The 19,878-nt window shown below is 41.3% G+C and overlaps 1 protein-coding gene across 3 annotated transcripts in view; it reads left to right on the top strand.

Moving 5' to 3' along the window:
* The window catches only part of tln2a (talin 2a), a 68,329-nt gene that overhangs the window by 20,237 nt on the left and 28,214 nt on the right, over positions 1-19,878 (top strand). For all 3 annotated transcript variants that reach the window (XM_028401434.1, XM_028401432.1, XM_028401433.1), the window contains exons 3-16: positions 11,096-11,267; positions 11,443-11,540; positions 12,508-12,637; positions 12,835-12,987; positions 13,559-13,701; positions 14,168-14,295; positions 14,424-14,487; positions 14,578-14,682; positions 16,823-16,978; positions 17,813-17,914; positions 18,244-18,320; positions 19,146-19,326; positions 19,479-19,592; positions 19,707-19,815. In XM_028401434.1, coding sequence (XP_028257235.1) covers positions 11,132-11,267; positions 11,443-11,540; positions 12,508-12,637; positions 12,835-12,987; positions 13,559-13,701; positions 14,168-14,295; positions 14,424-14,487; positions 14,578-14,682; positions 16,823-16,978; positions 17,813-17,914; positions 18,244-18,320; positions 19,146-19,326; positions 19,479-19,592; positions 19,707-19,815 — 1,696 coding nt within the window. In that variant the 5' untranslated portion in view covers positions 11,096-11,131. The remainder of the gene's footprint in view (positions 1-11,095; positions 11,268-11,442; positions 11,541-12,507; positions 12,638-12,834; positions 12,988-13,558; positions 13,702-14,167; positions 14,296-14,423; positions 14,488-14,577; positions 14,683-16,822; positions 16,979-17,812; positions 17,915-18,243; positions 18,321-19,145; positions 19,327-19,478; positions 19,593-19,706; positions 19,816-19,878) is intronic.

The raw sequence follows: 19,878 nt of genomic DNA, 5'->3' as shown, positions 1-19,878 counted from the left end.
TAGTAAATGCACATTTTCAAGCTGACTCTGTGCAGCTTTCAAAAGGCAATTAACCAGCAGCATCTGTTGCCCAGCTTCCCTCTTACTGTGCTCCAGTCCACAAATGAGTTTACAGTTGCTGTATGTTTTAGTTTTCCAGCAATTAATGAGCTCTGATGATGATTTGTCTTATGCCATGCTTCAATAAGCAGCCAGATCTCAACATAATCAGATGTGCTTTGGTGGTGCTAAAATACAAAATGGCAACAGGTTAAATAGCAGCAAATAATAATATGCAAATTATTTCCATTCCTTTGATCTGCATTTAACACTCTTCAGGAGTATTTCTACTTGAACACGTGTTCATGTTGTTTTAATTATTGTTAAATATTGTTTTAAATAAGTATTAAATTTGCTCTTTGTAAACACAGCACATTTTAAGAATGTGTTATTGCAAGGAATTATAGTTCATCTTGCTAGAAAAAACAAACTGAATGATTTCCATACAGTATTTCAGTCTTAACTTTTCCCTAAAAGTAAAAGTCTGTTTATGTCGGCCATGGCTATTCTCAACTCGTGTGACACCAGCCTCCAGCAGCTGTTCAGTCTGTTTATGATCTGAGCTGTTTGCTCACAGTTGATTAGTCTAGTATGATCTCAGCTTATGAAGCTGTGGAAGGACAAAACACTGAAGGAAAATCTTGATTCAATATTTACACTGCACTGTGTGGCCTATGTATTCGCTCTACCGAACTTTGGCTTGAAACCAGATGACATATTTTTTTAATCAATTAAACTTGTGTGGATAAACTCTTAGCATACTATGTGTTAACCTGAATTATTATTATGCCATTTTTAACTGAATGTATGTTGCAAGTAGTTATTTTTGTTAACCCTGCCTGCAAATGTTAAGGAGATTTCACAGAAGATCTTTGGGGCTTTTACTTTGAAATGGTTACAGGAAGTTTTTTTTTTTTTAATTTTTTTTTTTTTTGCAGTAATATAAACTGGTTAGTGTCTGTGGTTGAGGGGAATAAAGGTCTGGTCAGTATTTAAGAAGGTTACAGTAAATTGCGAGCATATTATAACATTGTGTGTCAGTTAGCTTGCTGCACACTTTATTCACTGTGGTGGGGAATAGTCACATCTGACTATGACCAGATGTTGTGGAATTATTGAGTCATAGCAGCATCATTTAGCAGCTATGCCAAGAGTTTCGTAAACATGCTACACTGTGCTGCATTTGGCAAAGAAACAGAAAAGGTGATGTCACAGAGCACAAATGTACCTGTTTGATGCTGTGATATTTCCTGTTTGTAAGGAAGCTGTCGTAATGGCCACTATAGCGGATGGACATGCTGGTGTGCTAGCTTTGGAGTTAATATGTCAGTGATACTGGGAAGGTGAGCCTTAGGATGGCGATGTGACTAGTGAGTCTTTGTCTTTTACAAGAATGGCTGTGTGGTCTTACTGTCCATGCAAAATGACTCATGACCACATCTTACCCCCACTTCTCCATGCTATCATTGCATTCCCTCTGCTGCCAGACATTTTACTGGTAAGCAGTTGTCATACCTCCTGGTGGGGGGTGACTGCAGCCATCATACCAGCAGCTGACTGGCACCATCAACGTTCAATCACCTTTTTTTGGATGTGGATGTGCCTTTAGCAGGGTTGTGTAATCCCAACTGCATCACTGCCAAATGGAACAGGTCTTGATGTCCAAAAACTGAATGGCCTCCTTGGCATTCATATCTAGGCGGCTATCATGGGTCTCCCCCTCTTGGATCTCTTTTGTGGCTGCCTCTCTTTATATGTGTGTTGTTTCAGGACTGTTACTTTTACAAATGTCTAATGTACAAGAGCATGTTTTTTTTAATCGTTGCTGAAAATGAGCAAAACGCAGCCGATCATTTTCGGTTTGACCTGCTATCATCATTTCTTTCTACTCAAACTGTGTCAATGCACACAGTTACAGAGAGCATGGCCACATAAATAACTACTAATGAGCAAACCATTTTTCACCCACACAGTGTTCAACTTAGAAAAAAAAATAGAATAATAAAAGAATAAATATTGGCGTTACAGCCAAAATTATTTCTGCTCTTTAACACACAAGAAACACCATCTGCCAAATCACTTTTAGGGTCGAACCATTGCACAGGGTTTATGGAGTTCTTAAAATTTTGTCATTGCAAGTTAAGGGTTTAGGAGTGTTTGTGTCATGAGAACAGATGATCAGATCTTTGTTACAAAATGTTTGAAGTCTACTTTTTAATTTTGCATTGTACTCTGTGAAAAGTGCTTTTTGTAGCCTGTAAGCTTTTTTAATTGAACAAACTTTCAAGATTTTAAAAGACAATGATCTGCTTTATCTGTGAAATGTCATTGACACAGACGTTCCTCTGAGCATGACAAAATATAAAATACTCAAAGCACTGATGGATGGCATGATGGGTTATATAATATTATATAATAATTTTACAGCAAGATGCTGATCTGTAAAGTCTGCTTTGAAACAGATTGTGCACTTGCCCATCCTACATTTCTTTCCCCATCCCCTCAGACACAGCTACATTCATGCAGACAGATCTCACTTCTGCCTGTAATTTCGGGATCACTGGCGTGAATGTGAAGTGAGTCACATCAGTGTTGAAGATTTAACTGGCACGAAGGTCTCTGTCTGGTTTGGTGGCTCTTGCCTCTGTCTGTGTCACTGAAGGATACTGATTTTAAAAAAGCTTGGCCAAATGAGAGGAAACATATTTTGATCTGTGTTAAATGTGTTTGAGAGGATGACTGACCAGCCTTTCATAATGAATATATTATGCATCATACATTGAGCTTAAAGAAGGAACAGTAGTGAAGAACTGCATTCTGTTGTGTCTCTTTGTTTGCTGGGTGCCTGTTGAAGGAGCCGATTGTGATTGCAGGTGGTGTGCATTTAGAATTCTTTTAGATAATCTGTGGGTATTTTTTGATGCTGCCAGCACATCTTCTTCTGTCTTGGCAACAGAGTTTAGACTCTGTCATAGTCAGTGTCAACTGATCCACACATCTACAGTAATAATACTATAATAACAATCTGAGTTGTCAGCAGAAGTCATTTTACAGTCTTATGGTCTGAATACAGATTTGTCTACTTTTCCTAACACAGATAGTAGATGCAGAATACCGTAGATAGGCCACACAACACCTGGTTTTATTCACCAGTATCTAAGCAGCAAATATCTGTTTTTTTTTCATCAAGACTAAAACTCATCAGATTATTAGTCAGATCACAACCAGCCTCTGTGACCATGGCAACCTGTATTTAGCAATCTAAGAACCAATCAAGTAGGTTTGAATCCCTGTTTTAAATGGAACACAGACGTTGTCGCCTTTAAGAGAGAAGTACGGCAATTTGGCACCAAACCAACCCAGGCTGACTGATTTCAAGTGTCAAAATGATGGAGATGAAGCTGCTATTTGGCTACTATTTTCAGCATTTCCATTTTTTTTATACATAACTATTCATCTCAAACAGTCATACAGTTATGTGGCTGTTTTCCTTTTCTCCAACCTTTGTGTTGGATTGGTAGGACTGACTCTGAAACCTAACACCTGCAGCTGAGCTGCTGCCGACATCACCTGCCTCTACTATTTGCCAAGTGCTTTCTTATGCATACACATATACATACAAATGTGCACATGCAGGCAGACAAATGACTTTCAGTTTCTGTCAACTGACCCTGCCACCAACCAGGTGATAGTTATGCAAAAAAGGCTTTGTCTGTAGCTCCCTTCTGCAGACTGGGTGTGGGGCTGTAAACTGTATTGTAAAAATGTGGCTATAGGAATGAGCTATTCAACTCTGGATTTCATTTTTTTAACGTCCTTCAGTCCTATGATCTTCCAAGCCCTGACTCCCTCTGTGACACTCTCTAGTAACATGCATCCCTTTCCCCTGAAGCAAAAAAACAGTGAAGTTCATCTTTAATGTTTAAGCACGACTGCTCTGATACTAACACAGAGAAACAACATGGGCCTTGTGGAGGGACAGCATAAATATTCATTGACAAGTCACCTTGAAACCTGATGCGTGTGTGGCTTCACTTCCAGACTGATTCTTCCTTGTGTTTTATGCACTGTGACACATTTGAAAGACTTACAGCCTTCGATCAGTCTGACTTCATTTACAGGGAAAACATTTGAGTCTCCATGAGGCTGTGTGAACTTGGAACCACATGGTGAGTAGAAAGCAGGATCTGGGTGTTAGTGCACATAGAGAGCAGCGCAGTATTTACTCAGTCCCCCGCCCTGCGTTTTTCACTGACTCCGGTGTCACAAGGGCACTCTTTCGACCTCATCTCCACTGCCGCTCCATTCAGCCTGCTGGATCATGACGATGATGACCTCATTCTGAACCATGCTGGATCAGTTGTGTGTGACTAAGCTCGTGTGCTTTAGATCAGTTTCATTTTTGCCTGACGAGTCGTCAGTGAGAGTCTCAAATGTCTTGTTTGCACGAATATGGTGACAGTGCAGATAAAAATTGATTTATTGGCAACTGGGGTATTTTTTTGAAGAAAAGGTTGGCTTGTTCCAGATGTGGATCTAAATTGGTAAACTGTGTGACTCATCATGGAGTAATAGTCAGGAATTCAAATTATGTAAATGAAGGAAGGTGCAGCCGTGCAGTTAAGAAAATGCTGACCAAATGTATTAAAACACTTAAACGGCCTATAAAGAAGAGGAGCAATAGAAGAAGGCCTCAAACTACCAGATGTGCGTAGGATGTTAGTAAGGATAATAAATACATACTGGTCTTTTTCTTTCTAGTTTCATCAACACAGGAATAAAAGTATGAAAAGTGTATTAGCAGTGTGCTTTTGTCCTCTCTTTGCTGTACCTCTAATTGTGAATTAGAACATTATTAAGGGAATTTGAGAGGAAATCACACTTACAGCTCCAGTTAGAATTGCTCATCACTTCTCCTCCTACTTTTCTGTGTACTGTTTCCACATCCCTTTAACACAATGTTCTGATATGAATGTGAGCTGCTTGTGGAGGAATCCAATGCCAAACCTGTAAGTCTGCTTTATAAAAGCACTCGAACCATTGAGCTACATGAATATGAATGTTTTAGTCCCTGCCATCCAGCAGCCCCGACCTCTCCATCTCCTGGGGCCATGTGTAGACTGAATGCCACTGTCATATGATAAGGTTGTACAGTGCTGTACGTGTTACGCTTTAACTAAGCAGGACCAGGTTGCATTGCTTTAGGTGAGGAGCAGCAAACCTTTAACTTCAAAGTAGAAACACTGTCATACAGGAACAGAGCTGATGGACTAACCAGCCCAGTTTGGCTTTGCTGTTAAAACTAGGCTACCAACATGCTAGCCAAATATTGAATAGTTTTCTTGAACTCCTTTAGGATTGGCCTGTTTGACTTGTGGGCTGTTCTATTATTGGATTAGAGGCCATGTTACAGTAATAGGGCCTGGGCATTCCCAGCAGGCATTGCACTGCCTCATTGATCTATCGAACAAAAGCTACATGTTCCAATGCTCGGTCTCATTTTCCTTTTATCTCATGAGTCCTTTGTCTGGGAGTTTTCTCTAAATGAAATTGAATTCTGTGTTCACACAAAATGTAACCTGCTTTTCTCTCACTCTGTTCTTTGTGATCTGTCTCCTTTGGTGTGATGTCTGTTTAAAAAAATGTCTCAGAGTTAGTGGTTTAGTTGGCACGATCCTTAAAACAAACTTTACCGACATCCGACATTCTTTGCCGTCTGTCAACGCTTGTTCTCTTTGGGTGTCCCGTCCATCTTTTCTCCCACTAGAGCTCTTTTCCACTATATTGTTGTGAAGCACAAAAATAATGATGGGCAAATCTAAAATATCTGAACTTAAGTAGTAGCTGTTCAATTTTAGTCCAGTACAAGCCATGTGTATTACTTTATAGTATTCCACATTAAGTTTCTTTAAAAATTGAACACAAAAGTGAATTAGTTAATTATCTGGGAGCATTTGGATCAGCTTTGACTGCACACTACTATTATTCTAAAAACCTTTTAGTCTGTGGCTGTTTTGTTGCTGAATCTATACACACGTGGTGTTAACTCTCCTGGTGCCACCGCAGTGTGTCTAGCTGTCAGTAGATGTATGCCTTCACTTTTCTGTAGGGTGAATATGATACTAAGCTAAAATGTGCCTTTAGGGCTCAACTGCCTAAATGTGACTGAATCCATTGTTGTTAGCAATGTCACTTTACAACAATGAAATGCAGTGCCGGTTCCTCCATAGATTTGTGTGTTGTTGTTGAGTAGTTTTGAGGCTCAGTGTGGTGGTTCTGACCATCACACTCTTGGCAGTGCTGGAGTCTGCCACACACCTGGTTCATCTACATATTGGCAAAAGGAAGCAAGTGGAGCAGTGGTAGGCAGCAGGCTACATGAAAATCATCCCAATACAGATGGGAAATTATCTGAGACCAAAATGAACTAGGGGATTTCGGAGATTGTCTTGCTTTTTTGATTTGGAGTAATAGAGTGTCAGCCTTTATTAGTAATTACTACAGCTAACTGTTGGGGGATGTCGTTAGACAACATCAGATCTATTAAAAATGCATAAACATTCTTAACTGCAGGCCTTATTACAGCTTTCAGTTACTTCTCTACAGCATGGAGCTTGCATGGTCGCCATGGCGACAGCTCCATTATCATAATGTGACTTAAGTGCAGAACATAATATATTTCGACATCATTTGGAGCCCAGTCACCATGTGTGATGATATATATATACACTATGCATACATTATTTATTAAAAGGCCAGTCCTCTGACTAAAATGGCATCTGAATGTGTTTGTGCGGCCATTGGTGTAAATCATATTGAAAAAATGTTGCTTACAGCAGAGAGGTACTGTTGAATATTGTTATGTGAGCCTGCAGTAGATCAAAGGAGTGTAGGTGTAACTGGTGCAGTTGAGTTTAAAGTCAGGAGGGGGATGGAGGCTTTGTGCTTATGTACTACAGTGTGGGAGTTTACAGTATATTAATGACCATGGATGTATATGTTCTGTGACTGTGTGTGAGATTTTTCCATGTGTTGGTTGGCCAGTAGTTTTCCTGTTTGTCTGTGTGTGTGTGTGTGTGTGTGTGAGAGAGCTCTTTTTTCTGCTCATGGCATTTTGCTCATTTGGAAAAAAACAAGAAATCTTGCATAGCTGCAGACTAACAGCCCCACGGTGCAGCAGGTGGATGAATTGTACAGGCACATAAAGCAGGCAGGTAAATAAAGCATGCGGGCAAAGAGACGGGCCTGCATACAGATGGACTCACCAGGATGGAGAGCGTCGATGACGAGCAGCCTGTTGTAGTCATCACTGAAAACGCAGCTCGCCTTCACTTCATCAAGTGGAAGGGGAGATGCTAGCAGTGTGTCAAGCTTTTATTATTTGCTTTTAGCAGTGCCTACTGAAACTTGTTTTCCAATCTTATTGATTAAATGCCAAATTCAGAACTGGATAATGACACCACTTTTTACATATTAAGTTATTGGAATAAATCTGATTTTGTCCACACAGAAATCCTCCAAAGAAGACTCACTTTTTCTCTTGTGCCATCATAAATAACAATGATACTGTCGAGCTGTTACCTATACAGCTGACCTGCTGGACTTCACTAGAAAGCAGGGTGAACATGCTTGTCCTCAGCACAAGCTTCTGTTTATTTATAGGTCCTGTTAACAGAGCTGTAAACATATTTTCAGCTTTCCTCTTCAGGATGTCTATGTGACTGACATTTCCACATCTGACCAAATCTCTAAGGATCTGTGAGGACCCCTCTGTGGAATTTGATTCCATAGTGCACTGTCAGTGCACACAGTCTGACTCCACATGTGCCTGGACAACAGACTGATACGAGCCAGTTTAAAGAACTTCAGCATTATCTACATTTGTGTAATATCTCATAAGAAAAGGACAAATAGAGTTACCCTCCCATCGCAACAAGAGAGTTGTCTTAAATTGTACAACATGATTAGTGTGTGGGTTTGTTAGTGCTGCATGCTCACTGCAGCCATGTTCCCACACTGGATTTGGTAGCAGTCTAATGAGTTGGTTGTACTCAAGTGTTTTGGGGGCTTTACAATTATATTTGATCTCAGCAAATCCTTTCTCATCACAGGGAAGGGAAAATGTGTGATGCGATGCTTTGCTGGTAATCCGGCTCCAATGGAGACTGCTCAGTCTTGATGCTGGATAAAGAAGATGTGTCATGCTCACACTAAAGTTAACATTTTTTTTGTGTGCATAATTTGTATTTAATCACATAGAAAGTTTAATAAGCTGAAGATGTTTTTTGTTTGTGTTTGTTATTGAAACAAAACAGCCCTCGTTGTAAATCTGCTGTTTGTGTGCACTGAAATAAATTAGAATTCACAGAGGATTCACATTTTCCAGAGGCTCGAAGGGGTTTATGGAAGGATAAATAAACCACAGTGTGTGACATGACCAATTTCCGTATTACTGCAGAGGCTGAGTAGGATTTTAAACCAGCCAGTTTTGTTAGTTTCTGTTTTTGATGGTTGGTCTGAAAATATCTATGACCAACACTGTGCCTCTGCGTCATCAGTGTTCAAACCTTTGAACTGAACTGAAGAAAACAAATCCTAAACTAGTCTATTTTTGTGTTTTTCATTGTTCTGCCTGAATTACTTCTTATTCAAAATGGTAATTTGAAATATTTTTATTCTTTTTGTGGTACCTGTGGTGATAGGTGGTAATTATAGAAGACCTACAGCCATAGTTAGTGCTCTAGCAGCTTTAAAAAAATTATCTCTAGTCATATAATCCAAAGATTAAGAATTGTAGATGTCAAAGTTTTGGGTGTATCAGCTGTAACACCAACAAATCCAAGGGAAGAAAGGAAAGTAAAGTCTTCTCTTGGCTGGAACATGTTGCCATGCAGTTCTCTTCTGTATGCCTTTGTGTATTGTCTCATTCAAAAGGTTGTGAGTGGGTGACACAAACAGTCATTGAAAAAAGAAACCAGTGTGATTGTATGCTGTGAGCAGAGACATGGAGTGTGTGCATGCAAGTCCGGACTTATATTTACTGTCAGTATATAGTCAGTAAGAAGTCTGGATGGATTTGACCATCATAATGTTTAATCCAGGCAGTGATTTCTATTTGCATTTGTGCATGATAAATAAGCTTTTATATACAGTGGATGATACTGTGCTGAAGCTGCTGGTGCTTCCACTGATCCATCTTATTATTAGTTTGTTATTCTCTGCCCTCAATGCTTCTACTTATCTCTGTATATCTTCTTGTCTGAATATTCTTCAACCTCACAAAGGCTGATGCTGCAGCAATAACATTGTAGACCAGGAGTATTAGATTATCTCTGTGATTTCTCTTCTTTTTTTGTGTGTAGTTTGTTTGCAGAGGCAAACAAATACAGAGGTAAAAAGCAGCAAGGCACCAGTATCTGATCTGATCAGCTAAAGTAATGAGAGAAAGATGACCATAGGTCTGTAAATGATACTGGGTTTGTGTAGATTTTTCAATAATGTGTATATTATGTATATCTCCCTCATCCTTTACAGTGTTTCCATAAAGACGCTTGCTGTTCCTTCAAATAGGATTGGCAATGGGCCACTGAATAATGAGGGGTCATCACAGTAACAGGTTATATTGTCTGTTTTGGGATGAGGTTTGTCCATAAAGTTGTCAGCTGCCGTCAGATGTTGTGGAATTGTTTGGCTTCAGTCCAGCTACTATCAAAAGGAGATTTGGGGAAGTACTTGACAGAGTCTCTAAATTTACAGCATTCAGAGGCTGCCTAAAATGTCTTTTGTTCTGCTTAAGACAAAATGACACATTGCATAATTGTTTTGGCAAATCGCCCTACATCTCTGAATCGTCGTATTATTACCAGTTGTTGGCTTCAGGATAGTGTCAGCATGGTGTGCCAGACAAACACCTTCACCCCTGCATGTGAACAAATCTCACATGGAAACCAGATTCTGAGCGTCTGAGTCAGGGTCAGAAGCCAGTCGAGCAGAGGAGACACTGCCTGTGTACTTCAGCTATGGCCCCGACCGACCTCTGACCTCTGACCCCCACACCCTGCTGCCACAGAGCAGCTCTGTGTTCCCATTGGTCTCAGACAGGATGTGCTCTGTTGAGGAGGTCGCAGCACTGTTCTCCCTTTTCCTCCTCCGTTTAGCTTTGAAACACAGCACAATAGCAACTGAACTTTTTGTGTGATACACACTTGTATTATAATTTAGTGAGAGAAGCAGGAGGATAGCTCAGTGTTTTTCTCTCAGTCTGCATTTAATAGTACATTAAGCAGGCTGTTACTGTGGGACACATGTTGACATCATTGAAGATAACAGGCTGGTAATTGCTTATGCACCCTGTTACATGTATGTGAAGAGGATGAAGCAGAGAAGACTGAAGATGGCTCCGCTTTTACCCACCTAATTTGAACAGTATATATATAGTATTTGAGGTAGACTGATTCTCCACTTACACTAGTCGGTATACCTTATAAGCCCTTTTACGCAGCGTGTTCAGAGACTTTGTCCCCAGCCGGGACCAGATGGGCCATTTTCAAAAAGTGATAAATTTGTTGTCATCTCTTTTGTTTTACGAAGCAGAACAATGGCCTCGCTGCACACAAATTAGCACTTTCTTCACATTCATAAAATTTCATTGTTTATGACAGTGCAAGGGGAACCATTTTTTCCTGTGTGTGTGTGTGTGTCATAACAGCACACTGACCTAGATGAAAGCACAGATGCGTGGAAGTGAAAAATGGTTCTGTCTTGTGGTTCTGTTCTGAAAATAAGAAAGGTTTTATCAAGCACTAAAGTGATGCCACATGTAGCTTTTTAGTATATTAAAAATTGGAGAACATAATTATCCCATTTGTGAGAAGCCTGTGTATCAGGCGAGCAGTGTAAAGACTCTGTATGTGTCCTCTTGTAACAACAGAGGTCATTCTTCCTCTACATGTAGCTCATTTATCAGAGTCGGTGTGTGTGCTCGACTTTTAGTCCTTCTGGACCTGTGCCATGTAATAAAGACAGCCTCTTCCATCCTGTCATTATTTTTGTGCAGGTGTAGCTGCAGCCTCCACCCACACCGCCAGCCAAGATGGTGGTGCTGTCGCTGAAGATATGCGTGCGCCAATGCAACGTTGTGAAGACAATGCAGTTTGAGCCTTCTACCGCCGTCTACGATGCCTGCAGGATCATCAGAGAGAGGGTCCCAGAGGCTCAGACAGGACAGGGTGAGAATTAGTACCAGGCTGACAACACAGCCAATTTAAATATAGCATGTACAGCTCTGAAAGAGGCCGCAAGATAATTTTCTTAAGTTGTCTACTAGGAATCAATTTAGTTCCAGTTTACTGTTCATAGTGTAAGGCTTGTCTAACATGCTGCTGTTTTTCCACATGGGTCCAGCTTCAGACTACGGCTTGTTTCTGTCTGATGAAGACCCCAGAAAAGGCATCTGGTTGGAGTCTGGAAGGACACTGGACTACTACATGCTCCGGAACGGGGTAAACATATCAACCTGTTTGAACCCCCTAACACTTACCACTGTTACCATGGAGTGAGCGAAACCCTGAGCTGGTTGTGGCAAAGGCTGAAATGAACAATGCACAAATAATGACACAAACAAATGGTTACCATGGGACACACGTGTGTGTTTGAGGAGGATGTGTAGATAGCACTAACCAGGACAAACTCTTCAGAAGAGTGAGTAGTGTGAAAAGTACAGAAAAGTGCTCTAATGATGTATCCAACAGACAACTAGTTCATTCATAATTTTTTATCAATCCACTAAAGATACATTTAAACAAAGCTGTTTCTGCAGCTTGAATGTTGTCATTCAGACACACACACACACACACACACACACACGCACGCACGCAGGAGTACAACAACAGTGAAGCAAAATCGGAGAAAAAAAGAAAAAAAAAAGTAAAAAAAGTAAATTGGATGTGAAGACAATGAAAGACTGAAAAGAAACTTTTGAGAGTGAGTTCATGAGAAGTGCTCCAGCCAGCTGTACATCACTTGCCAGCTTGTATTAGAGTCTGTGATCCCTGCTGCCACTGGCTCTGCTTTTCCATGCAGCCGTGTAGCACTTCTTCTCACTACATTTGTGCTTGTGGTTTTGCCCGCTCTAAATGGTTTCTCCTCTTCAAATCCACCAAAGGCAACCCAGGTAGAAGGCTTGACTGTGACCAATTATTCTGAACCAAATCTCTCTTCATTGTTGTGATTGGAAGGGAGCAGCAGGCTGTGATAGGCAGCCGTTAAATAAGGTTTTCTAGCCTGTATTCTCCTCTCTCTCCATGCAACCTGGATGCATTTGATCATTTTTCTCAGCAGCTACTTTAGCCTCTCTCTCCCTCTCACTGTGTCTTTCTCTTTGACTTGTAATGTGTGCATTCCTCCCTCCTCCTGGTTCACATTTTTTTGCTCCGTTTCCCTCTCTCTCTCTTTTTTCCTTTTGAGCAGGACATTCTTGAATACAAGAAGAAGCAGAGACCCCAGAAAATCAAAATGTTGGATGGGGCTGTTAAAACCATCATGGTGGATGACTCCAAAACAGTGGGAGAGCTGCTTGTGACTATATGCAGTAGAATAGGTACATCGAGTCGTTCTATGATTCACAATTTTAACATATATTTTCAGAGTGCCGTCAATTAACAACAGGGCTTTTAGAAATATATGAAATAAATTGAATAGCTATAGCTTCAGGTGTAAGTTCAGCTTCTTAGATGTATTGAGATTGACATGCATCTACATGACTAGAAATAATAATTTAACTATTTGAAACCACAGGAATCACAAACTACGAGGAGTACTCTCTGATCCAGGAGACGGTTGAGGAGAAGAAGGAGGATGGGATGGGCACGCTGAAGAAAGACAGGACACTGCTGCGAGACGAGAGGAAGATGGAGAAGCTGAAAGCCAAACTACACACAGACGATGACTGTGAGTTCACCAGCTCTCTGTGATATCTACCATCTATCACTGGAATTTGGGTGTAGTACATCCAGAACGTTCGACCTCAAGTACCGTAGTCCCTTTATTTCCCATCTTGCATCCATTTCCCCTCAGCTGTAATCCATCGTTTTCTTATTCCCTGCTCCCTACATGACAGACACTCAATAGTTTTCCTTGAGCAGAGGTATAGAAACTGGGAGGCATTCCTTCCCTGAGGCAAAGATACTGCAGCTGTTGAAATAGACTGGTACAAAAACAACCAGGTGCAAGTTTGGAAAAACTCAACTTTAAACTTGTTCAGCATTTTCAGATTTGGTGATAACAGACGTATATTGTTACAGTGCACTGAAATGCCCTATGGATGTCTTATTTCCCCCAGCTGAAAATACTTTGATGTGTTCAAGTGCTTTTAAGTTGTGAAGTGGATATATAGCATGAAGGCCACAAACAAGAACTATTTGTCTTTTAATCGTAAAAAAAAACTTTATTTGCTGAGGAGGCAAAGAGTAAAGCAGGAGATGTATCTTTCTTTGAAGCTCTGTGTTTCTGTGAATTTCAGTGAACTGGCTGGACCACAGCAGAACATTCAGAGAGCAGGGAGTGGACGAGAACGAGACGCTTCTGCTCAGACGCAAGTTCTTCTACTCGGACCAGAATGTAGACTCCCGAGACCCGGTGCAACTCAACCTGCTTTACGTACAGGTCTGACCTTCACTTAACAGTATGTGTTCGTCTGTGAGGAAACTTTCTAGTAAAAGCTATTAATGGCTGTTAAAGCAGCAGGATCTCTGTGTTGAGATCAGACATTGTGCTGCGGTTTTCCTACCTGAAGGCGAAACAAAGTTGGTTAATGGAGTTGACGGCACACGCAGGGCTGAGGTTTTCCCTTCTCCAGCCAGCAAAGGATGTGACTACAGACGGAAGATATGCAGAGGATGCTCATGTTTTCACTGTCACCTACTAATAACAAGGAGCTAGACAGAGACAGATTGTTTGTATTGTTATTGTTTGGTTATTGTAGCTGAGTAGAAAACAATTAGGTAGCAATTAGCTCTGACAATATGAATACTACTAAGAGAAAAACTCTTCTCTGCACTCTGCAGCCGTACTGAGATTCATTTCTTGTGCCTTTACAAAGCTAAAAACAAGCTCCTCTTTTGTCTTTCAGGCTCGAGACGATATCCTTAATGGTTCCCACCCAGTATCATTTGACAAGGCCTGTGAGTTTGGAGGCATTCAGGCTCAGATCCAGTTTGGACCGCATATAGAGCATAAACACAAACCTGGATTTTTAGAGTACGTATGAATAAGGAGTGAGAGACACATTGATAAACAACGCATAGAAATATTTGAGGTTTATTTGTTGGAAGTTTAAGGTTGTAAAATACTTGAGCTTCTTACATGTTTGATCTTTTTTTTACAAGCCTGAAGGAATTTCTACCCAAAGAATACATAAAGCAGAGAGGAGCTGAGAAGAAAATATTTCAGGTTTGGTTACATTGCACTGTTGATAAATGTTTCATTAGATGGTTACACAAGCAGTGTTCAGATGCTCAACATGACACCTCTCTCCTTCAGGAGCACAAGAACTGTGGCGAAATGACAGAGATCGAAGCTAAAGTGAAATATGTCAAACTGGCGCGGTCTCTGCGGACATATGGTGTCTCCTTCTTCCTGGTCAAGGTCAGTCTGAAATCCTGCAGTTAACGTTGTGCTTTTACTGAAACTTTTAATGGCAGACCAGTGTAGCGTTTTATTCAAAGAAGAGCTCTCTCACCCTCAAAATGAAAAATCTAGCCTCGGGTTCTTCTCTTGCCTTTTTAAAATTTCTTTCTGAAAATGGAGAAACAGATTTTGAAATTAGCTGAACTGTAGTGGAAGCTTTTTATCTCCACAGTGTGAAATGTGTCCTGTGGGCTTGGTGTTAACTGGATAAAGAGGTTGATGGCAGCGCCCAGCAGGTGGGAAAAACTGTGTCAGTTTAAACTTTCAAAGCTTCTCGTCACCCAAACCGACAACATTCAGCTGGTGAAAACTCAATCCGAGTACAAGGCTACCAAAAATCACCCAGTGATACAGTGCACAACATACAAAGAAGGGAACACTGCCACACGGTTTGCCTCGTTCATCTCTTACATCTTTGTCTGCTTCGCTTTTTCACCGACACACACACACGCTAGCAGCACCTCCTCTGCAGTGAGTTCAGCATGTTCCTGGAAGGAAACCAAACGTTGTGTGCAGCCGAGTGTGGCGCTAAGATTATTTCAGAGCGGGCAGGGAGGAAGTGGAGTGAATGAGAGATACTGGGAGATGTCGCACAGGTAAACCGGCGGCACTTATTCTCCCCCGAGCTGCCAGCAGATGCCAGCTGATGGGGGCCGATTTCCAGTCGTAGTCCCAATGAAGCCGCTATGACAAGAGTGACAGATTACTGTTCCCCATCACATCATTTGTCACCAACAGCATGCTGCATCAAGTCCTGGGAAAACTCTGTTTGCATCGATGAAGTGCTCTCCTGTCAGCTTTTCTGGCTTCATTGCTCTTGTGTAGAAAATGAAATATTTCCAGGTAATCACTGGAAAAAGTGCGTCCGTTTATGAAAGCATTTCCTGGCTTTTCAACAGTTGCTTTCATCACCAGAGGATAAGGGCAAAGATGAAGTATTAAAAAAAAAAAGCTCACCTCATTGAGACCTCACAGCCGTAGTATCCTTCAGTCTGTATTGTACTCTGCTGTTTACTCTGACCAAGCATCTCCTCTTAAACCATGTCCCAGCTCCTGATCTGTGTTTCCCTTTGACTTCATATCTGCTTACTGTTGTCGTGTCTGACATCATTGAGCATAATCCAGCCGAGCAGAAACATCTAACCCTGGAAAAAATGTAGCCTATAGTATTCTCTAACCTCTAACCTGCGGAGGCCCCTCAGGATTTTTACACAACTCACCCCTTTGGCCTCACGTCACAGCCCATCAGGTTGTGTCCATCTGTTCTCCTAACTGCAGCTCCTGTACAAACCTTTGCTCTTTCCATGCACGAGAAGAGTGCTGTCTTGGGGCTCAGGGACTGACTGGAGTATGACATTAGAGTTTACTGAATTCAGACCAGGGTCCAGAGTTGCTGACTGGCAGACAAAGACATGATTAAGATGAAACATTTTAATTACTGACTGTGAGTTAGTTCATTCTCCTACTGTTAGATAGATGAATAGATATCTTGGTCGAGAAAAAAACAAGCGAAAAATTCTATGATGAATTTAATATGTGGCTTGGACTGTTCATCTGTGCTGTTCTTTTCATATCTTTGAACCCAGCAGTACCCTCAGCAGGCAGAGGAATATAAACATTGAAGGGAATAAAATTGACATTTTAAATGCTTTGTTTGCATTAACTAATTTATTATTTATTTATTTATAAATAACTATTTATCACTGGGTCTGGGGCTGTAGGCTATATGGCAATAATACACTAAATTTCATTAAGACGTCTGGACACAGAGCTGAACCCGGTTGGCCTTTCCCATTCGTCTCTTTCAGTATCGCTGCCTGGTTGAACCAGGCCAGGTTTAAACAGCTGAGGGTTGTTAAACCCATCCATTACAAATCCCAAAATGCTGTGACATAATCCCCCACTGCTGAAAAATGTAGATGCTGGAGCAGGCATTAAAATAAAATCTTTAAATGTCCTTACATGGACTTTTTTATTTGACTTTTACCAAGTAATGAAACACATAAGTAGCTATATTAATTTGTGTTGAAATCCGTTTTAGAAGGTGATATTTTTATCTGTGCAGCTGTTCATTTTTTTTTTTTTTTTTTTTTTGCAGGAAAAGATGAAGAGTAAGAACAAGCTGGTGCCACGGCTCTTGGGCATCACCAAAGAGTCTGTGATGAGAGTGGATGAGAAGACCAAAGATGTGGTTCAGGAGTGGCCACTTACCACCGTAAAGAGGTGGGCTGCGTCACCCAAGAGCTTCACCCTGGTGAGCGACACTCGGAGGATCTGAGGAGAAAACTGCCACATCTTACCTCACAGACACAACCTTACACACAGTAATGGCAGGGCTTCTGGTTTTGGTATTACTGGCTTTTACATTTAGAGTCATACTGAGCGTTATGAACTCACAGTGACTAAAAAGCACTATATATCACTGCACAGTAGTGCACAGGCTGCCTTTTTTCATCCATTTGTGCACCTCAGTTATTGAGCAGACTCTTTTGTCATCCCTGTCAATACCCCTCCTTTGTGTCAGCACCCAGACTATCAGCAACATGGGCTTAATCTTGCAGATCTGGAAGACGCTCTGTGTTTTCTATTAAATTAACGCGGCCTCTTTCCTGCCATTAATTCAACAGAGTGCTTTGCTGTAGTGTGTGTTTTTGTGACTCTGGTTTTGAGGTTTGATTTACCTTTTATATGCGGAAGCAGTCGTATATATTTTCTCAGGGCGCGGAGTCAGTTGAAATGTGGCATGGCTGACTGATTTAACAGTTTTTAAGTGTGCCAGTCTGAACGACGCAGACCTTTTCCTTTTATAACTGGAAAACACAGCAATGCTCTGCTGCAAGAGATCACTTCAGTTTCCTGCATAAAATCTAACGCAAGAAAGCTCTAGGCTTAATCTTACTCTGACTGTGTGTTGCAGCACTTTGATGTCAGCCAACACAATGTGCAGTGTTCATTTCAGACTTACTGTCTCACATTAATCCTCACAGTAAATCCTTTGCCTGTATACAGAACACACCCTGCACTGCTTACTGTCCTTACAATGCAGCTGGAATTGCATGGTAAGGAAGCAACTTGTGTGTGTGTGCAGGACTTTGGGGAGTACCAGGAAAGTTACTACTCAGTGCAGACCACTGAAGGGGAACAGATCTCCCAGCTCATTGCCGGTTACATCGACATCATCCTCAAAAAGGTGAGACATTTATCTCTAATGTCTCTGATTTCTGTAGATCAATACCCTCCTGTGACAGAGACCTTCTTAGATCTGTTGATGCTTGATGGAGCCTTGCCGTACATCTGTCGTACAAATCCAGTTAAATAAAAAGCTCCTGCAGCACGGGGACGTTGCAGGAAACGTTCAAACAGCTGTAGAGAAATCAGGACTCAGATACAGGTTGATGAATGGCTTTTTACTTGACGATGTGCCAAAGGCTGTTTGAACTTAATGACCTATTGTGAAATATCTTGAGATCAATTTCCTGTTCCGAGCCAATATTTGGTCTTTTTTTCTCTCTCCTGCAGAAGCAAAGCAAGGACCGCTTTGGATTGGAAGGTGATGAGGAGTCGACCATGCTTGAGGAATCTGTATCTCCGAAAAAGTATGTCATTAACAGTGCTGTAACTTTGCTGTTATCATGGCTCAATGATCTGCAAAAAAATCTTGCATTTCCTGTATTATTGTAGCTTTATTTCAGTATAGTCTATTATAAACATACACATGATGATGTTTTTGATATTATCCATGAATGATGAAATGCAAGATTTTGTGTGGGGTTTTGCTTTTCATAATGTTCTCTCTGCTGCCATCAGCAGACCTCACACAAATCTATCATCCAGAACCTTATTTCTCTACAGGAACGCTTCCTTAGCTGGACTTTATCTTGAAAGATAATCATTCTGTGAGGAAATGTTGCCACACTGGACAGACAAAGGCTCTATCTGACCATTTCCTGATTAGACGTATATTAGCTCATTCACCCTCAGTGGATTCTTTCAAGCCTCGGTTGATATTGCTTTCCTGCTTTCAACTGAGAATATTTGTTGCGATTGTGTTTTTTTTTCTGCCTTTTTCTTTTATCTGGGCTCGCCGCAGGGCCAAAGGCAAGCGTCTTTAATACTGCAAAGACATGGCAAGCCAAACTCTGGAGTCTGCAGAAAAACAAAACAAACCTTTGTCTTGCAGAAGTACACAGTGGGAAGACTTTGCAGTGTCAGTCTGCTCTGTGTTAGTGGCCTGCTGTCAGAAAAACACAAATCCCCACTGCCTGGTGCTAAATTTGTTTCATAAACACTCACCAGCAGAAACATGTTTGTTATTTGTTTGCCTTTTCTCTCTGTTAAAGATCTTATATACTTAAAATGTTTAAATGAAAAGATCTTATTTTTGCATTCAGCATTTAATTGTCTCCCTTCTACGGTCGCAGGTCCACCATCCTGCAGCAGCAGTTTAACCGCGTAGGCCAGGTGGAGCACGGCTCAGTGGCGCTGCCAGGGGTGATCCGCTCCGGTTCCATTGGCACAGAGTCGCTTACTATGGGTACCATGCCATCTCCTCAGCAGCAGATCACAATGGGACAGATGCACCGTGGACACATGCCACCACTGGTAGGGAGAGTAGAAGCAGAAACAATTTGATGTTCATGTAATCATTAAAGATTATGTTAGTAATTGCTAGCCAGATATATTATTGTCACCCCAGTGGATTGTCATTACCCCATGGCTTCCCTGTAATCTGTTTGTTTTTCTTTCATGTGTAGAGTTCAGCACAGCAGGCTCTGATGGGAACCATCAACACCAGTATGCAAGCTGTTCAGAAGGCTCAGATAGACCTCGGAGAGGTGGACAACCTGCCGCCACTGGGACAGGACATGGTACTGCACGCTTAATATGCAACAGTCACACACTCCTAGGCTGCACACACATCAAGGTACTACATCACTTTTATCGTACACTTTCAGTAATAAATATATGTGATCTTTGTTTAGGCATCCAAGGTGTGGATCCAGAATAAGATGGATGAATCCAAACATGAGATCCACTCCCAGGTGGACGCCATCACTGCAGGAACAGCCTCCGTTGTCAACCTCACAGCTGGTCAGTAGCTCTTGGATGTCTCAGCAGAATTCTAATGCTGCCTTTTTTGTATTCTTCAGGACA

The sequence above is a fragment of the Parambassis ranga genome, chromosome 3, assembly GCF_900634625.1.
Source record: "Parambassis ranga chromosome 3, fParRan2.1, whole genome shotgun sequence".
NCBI classification, from domain to species: Eukaryota; Metazoa; Chordata; class Actinopteri; family Ambassidae; genus Parambassis; species Parambassis ranga.
This window is presented reverse-complemented; position numbering and strand designations above follow the sequence as displayed.